Genomic DNA, 5338 nt, shown 5'->3' on the forward strand with positions numbered 1-5338 from the left:
CGTAGGATAGACAGGGGACTCTTGATCTAGGAGTTTCTTGCATGTTCCTTATTTTGTTATGTGCTGTAGGTCAAGATACCAGGTGCAGGACGACTGTAAGTCGTAGGTACGGATGCTCCGGAGGAGCGGTTAGGTTGAGGCAACAGGCCAACAAACCTGGGGCATTCCAGTTGGGAGACTGTGGGCCGAGGGTATTCCAGTGTGATGACTGGGACCCGATATGCATGCTTGTATGTTTGTTGTGTAGGGTATTTTGGAGGAACTCACTAAGCTTCGTGCTTACCCAACTGTTATTGTTTTTCAGGTATCATCGATTATTGTGGGAAGACGAAGGCGGAACTGTACATATTCATTAACAACAATGAAGATTCAATGTTATCTTATTACTAGGATTTTCAACAAATATAATTTGGAACAATTGGTTTTTTATTAATATGAATTTTATAATGTGGAGTTTTATCTTAATAAGAATGAAAATATTTGATTGTGAAAATGAAACGTTACACACTTCCACCTGATTGGGCGTTTGAGTATCACGAGAGATCATGATCTTTATATTAGGATGGTGTGTACACCTATGCTATGCTAGTCATTAGCCATGAGGAAACTTTGTAACAAACGTACCCCAAGAATTAATAACGAATTGATAAATTGAAAAAAAAAAGGGTAAAAAAATCATCTTTATTTTTTTTATCGGTAAATTTAACCTACACTCTCGATCCACATTTGTAAACAGGTTTGAGGAAGAAAAGAAATAAAAACAAACGAAACCACGGTTTTTGCATAAAACTCAGAAAATAAAGTTAGAAATTTATTTTTCTTCACAATGTGCTGGGATATGAAAAACGATTTTAATATGGGCTACAGTATCTTGTATAACACAAAAAAAATATGCTCAATTCCGATAGAACACTTTACCAAATGTTGTAGTAAGAGGGATTGGAACCATAGGGTTTAGAGAGCGAAGTTCAAAACAAAGAGGTAGGGTTTAGAGGCAAACAACACACAATTGTAATTTCCCACCCATTTCCACTGCTGCTACCATCGTTATCTTCTCTTCTGCTCTCAACCCAACTGTGAAAACTACTTCATGTGCAGACTGTTGATGAATGGCTCTTCTTAAACCTCATCATTCAACATATTACAATTCTCTTCGTTTAATCATGTCCACAAGGTTATGGCTACCCACGCATAGTCTCTGTATCTCCTCTGTCCGCCTTTCTCAACCCTCTGTCCTCCTAAAACCCAGGTGGAACTTTGATTCTTTGCTACCAAACTAAATGGGTTTGCATTGTTAATCGTTAAATTCTATAAAGCTGTTGTAATTTGTTTTTAGGTCAAATTTGGGAGCGAGGACACTATCGACGAACAGAGTTTTGTTTCCAAGTCCTTTGCTAACCCCAAGAGCTTTTAAGTCATCGTCATTAAGTTCCGTTGCCGACGCCCGTAAAGAAAAAGATGGTTCAGAAAATTACGGGTCTGAAAATATTCAGGTGAAGACGTTTATACTTTGACCTAATACTTTATAAATTCAAAATTGACATGGGTTCTTGTTATAAACATCAACATTCTTTAATCTTCCCCATTTCAGATATTAGAAGGTTTAGATGCTGTGAGGAAAAGACCTGGAATGTACATTGGAAGCACGGGTTTCCGTGGTCTTCACCATCTGGTATCTTCCTTACTTTATTTCCTTCATTTTTCGCTACTGTAAATCTGGAATATCTTCTTTTACATCGATTTATTCAGGTTTACGAAATATTGGACAATTGTGTTGATGAAGCACAAGCGGGATTTGCCTCAAAGGTTGACATTGTTCTACTTGCAGATGGCTCAGTGCGCATCACTGACAATGGACGCGGGGTATATACTTCTAACTTTTCAAATTCCAACTACTCGTTTCTAATTTATGAACTTTAAATTAAAATTCAAGCAAAACCCCTTTGAATTCAAGATTAATTATCCAATAATCTTCTTCTTAAAACCTGTTTTCCTTCATCTTACTTGTTCACTTTCATGTTACAGATACCAATCGACATACATCCAGGCTCAAAAAAGTCAGGAGTGGAGACTGTGTTAACTGTATGTTTTCTCTTCTTCATAATTCTAATAATTACTCGACCGATTTGCTAATATTAAATCCAACGATTCAGGTTTTACATGCTGGTGGAAAATTTGGTGGGGCCAGTAGTGGCTATAAAGTCTCAGGTGGACTACATGGTGTAGGTTTATCAGTAGTTAACGCATTATCTGAGGTGCTTATTTATCATATCTTTCAATTCTCTTATACTAAACTATTCCTAAAGATAATCAAATAAACAAAATCTGTTTTACTTATTGCTTACATACAGACATTAGAAGTTACAGTTTGGAGAGATAACAAGGAATGTCATCAAAGTTATATTCGTGGAAAGCCTCTTAAACCTTTAGCATATGAAGATCTTCCACCTGATGCAGATCAACACACAGGAACACGCATAAAATTTAGACCTGACCCTGAAAGTACTTTCCTTTCTTATTCTTTTGTTGTTTTAATCTCAAATATTAAACTTCAAGAAAGTAGTTTATTTGAATTTGTAAATTGTATTTGTATAATGTAATGCAGTATTCACATCTGGAATGGAGTTTGATTATGATACTATTGCTGCACGTGTCAGGGAGAGAGCTTTTCTAGTCCCTGGGGTAGAGTCATAATAAATACACCTTCATTTTGTGTTTTTTTTTTTTATTTGACTTAAATATTTGATAATTTTATATATTTCAAATATTCACAGCTAACTATTACTCTCAAGAAAGAGGATAATGACCCTGAGAAGTATCGATCTGATGAATATTGCTTTGCTGGAGGACTTGTAGAGTATGTGAAGTGGCTAAATGCTGATAAGGTGTTTGCCTTTTCCTATTATGCTTTTAAATTTTTTCTTATCAAGATATTATGCTTTGGAAAATTAACCGAATTATAAGAGTGATTTAGCCCTACTTTATGACTATTATGCTTTCAATGTAAGTGACAATTGTTTTCTGATTCAGCAACCACTTCATGACATTTTGAGCTATAGAAAAGAAGCAGATGGGACCACTATTGATGTAGCTTTCCAATGGTAATTTAGTAATTACTACTCTTTCTTTATTGTTTCACATGTACATGAAGTAATTGGAATCTTACCCAAAATGATAAATGTTTATCTAAATTGGGTTGGGTTTGAATAGGTGTTCAGATGCGTATTCAGATACGATGCTTGGGTATGCAAACAGCATACGTACAGTTGATGGTGGGACCCACATAGATGGTATCAAAGCTTCATTAACAAGAACTCTTAATAACCTTGGAAAGAAGTCAAAGCTTATCAAGGTATTATTTTCATTGCCATTGTTCATCATTGTAATAAACCATTCCATTCATTCACTGATTCCATCCATGGCTTCAGGAAAAAGATATCAGTTTAAGTGGTGAGCATGTGAGAGAAGGGTTGACTTGTGTAATATCAGTCAAGCTTCCAAATCCCGAGTTTGAAGGCCAAACAAAGGTAATCTCTAATCTCTTACATATCTATGTTCTTCAGTTATAAAAAAACATGATGTCATTTCTTTTCTAAAAAAGTAATAATTTTCTCCCACTTTTCATTTTCTTGAAAAAAGACAAGATTAGGAAATCCAGAAGTGAGAAAGATTGTTGATTCTTCACTTCAAGAATTCCTTACTGAATACTTGGAGCTGAATCCTGATGTACTTGACAAAATCCTCTCCAAATCCCTCAATGCTTTAAAGGTATGACAAATATTATGTAATTGTAATGTAGTCTAATCTAAATCCAACTATTTTTTTTTAACTTTTTTTTACAAATTTGCCCTTGTGTCACTAGGCAGCTCTAGCAGCAAAGAGGGCAAGGGATTTGGAGAGACAGAAGAGTGTTTTGAAAGTCTCATCTCTTCCTGGAAAACTTGCAGATTGTTCATCCACAGATCCTGAAATAGCTGGTAATCTTCAATTCCTTTTGTTTTTTTTTAAAAAGTAGTTAGAAATAAACAATATTTTTAAAAAAAAATCTGCAGAGATATTTCTAGTTGAAGGAGACTCAGCAGGTGGAAGTGCTAAACAAGGTCGTGATAAGAACTTTCAGGCTATTCTTCCATTAAAGGGTAAAATTTTGAATGTTGAAAGAAAAGATGAAGCTGCAATGTACAAGAATGAAGAGATTCAAACCTTAATTCGTGCCCTTGGACTTGGTGTCAAGGTTTATATTTTATATTTTCATTTCCCTTTTGTTAACTTTTCATTTTTTTTTTCATCTCGATTTTCATGTTTTCAGGGTGAGGATTTCAAAAAAGATGGTCTAAGATACCATAAAATCATCATCTTAACTGATGCAGATGTTGATGGTGCTCATATTCGTACATTATTGTTAACATTTTTCTATAGATATCAGGTAATATCATCAGACATAATCTGTTTGTTTTATATTTGTATTTGTTTTTGGAAGAAACAGAGCCTGAGTTTGTGTTTTTTCATGTTTTTTAGAGAGCTTTATTTGATGAAGGTTGCATATACGTTGGTGTTCCACCCCTATATAAGGTTGGTATTTTCTTTTTTAGTAATATAAAAATGTTCTTTTCATAAAAATTAATTTATTTTTGGTGATTATTTCAGGTAGAGAGGGGGAAGCAAGCATTTTATTGTTATGATGAATCAGAACTTAAAACCCTTCAGACTTCCTTCCCTTCAAATGCATCGTATACTATTCAAAGGTTCAAAGGTAAACAGATTTAGCAAACTTGTAAAAAGGGTAAAATGGTCATTTAGTGAAATATTGTATAAAATGCAGGGTTGGGTGAAATGATGCCATTACAATTATGGGAAACTACTATGGACCCAAAGACAAGGCTTTTGAAGAAAATGGTGGTTGAAGATATGGCAGAAGCAAATGTTACCTTTTCTAGCCTTATGGGTGCCAGGGTAAGATTCAAATTATAAATACAAATGTGAATTTGAAAAGACGTGAATGCCCTTGTTATCGTTACTCTGATGTTTGATGTGTTGTATGGTGCAAAATATATGTATAGGTTGATGCGAGGAAGGAGATGATAAAAAACACAGCAAAGAAGATGGATTTGAAGAATCTTGATATTTGAAGACTGAAGTTAAGTTATTATTTGAGAGAAATCAAATTCTTTCTTGTGTTATATTTGATGATTGTACAGAAAAAAAAGGCGAATAGATGGAAAGATAATGAGAGGTGGTGATTTTTGTTCATTTTTGGACCTATGATTATGCTTTGTATGTGTTAGATTCATGGCAAAAGTAAAAGACTTTTGAGTTCCTTAAGATCCATAGTAAGAGA

General features: G+C 34.4%; 1 protein-coding gene across 1 annotated transcript; it reads left to right on the plus strand.

Annotated features, from left to right (window-relative positions):
* The first annotated feature begins 892 nt into the window (after positions 1–892).
* Positions 893–5322, plus strand: LOC145047915 (DNA gyrase subunit B, chloroplastic/mitochondrial-like). The gene is made up of 20 exons (XM_078996278.1): positions 893–1249; positions 1337–1493; positions 1592–1672; positions 1750–1863; positions 2026–2082; positions 2154–2255; positions 2352–2502; positions 2606–2682; positions 2775–2885; positions 3031–3101; positions 3211–3352; positions 3429–3527; positions 3640–3768; positions 3863–3977; positions 4053–4234; positions 4310–4426; positions 4519–4572; positions 4648–4753; positions 4823–4953; positions 5061–5322. The coding sequence occupies exons 1-20, from the start codon at positions 1110–1112 to the stop codon at positions 5127–5129; spliced, it is 2205 nt and encodes a 734-aa protein (XP_078852404.1). The 5' UTR covers positions 893–1109; the 3' UTR covers positions 5130–5322.
* Positions 5323–5338: the final 16 nt, after the last annotated feature.

This window comes from Lactuca saligna, chromosome 5, assembly GCF_052625555.1.
Source record: "Lactuca saligna cultivar CGN05327 chromosome 5, ASM5262555v1, whole genome shotgun sequence".
NCBI lineage: Eukaryota > Viridiplantae > Streptophyta > Magnoliopsida > Asterales > Asteraceae > Lactuca > Lactuca saligna.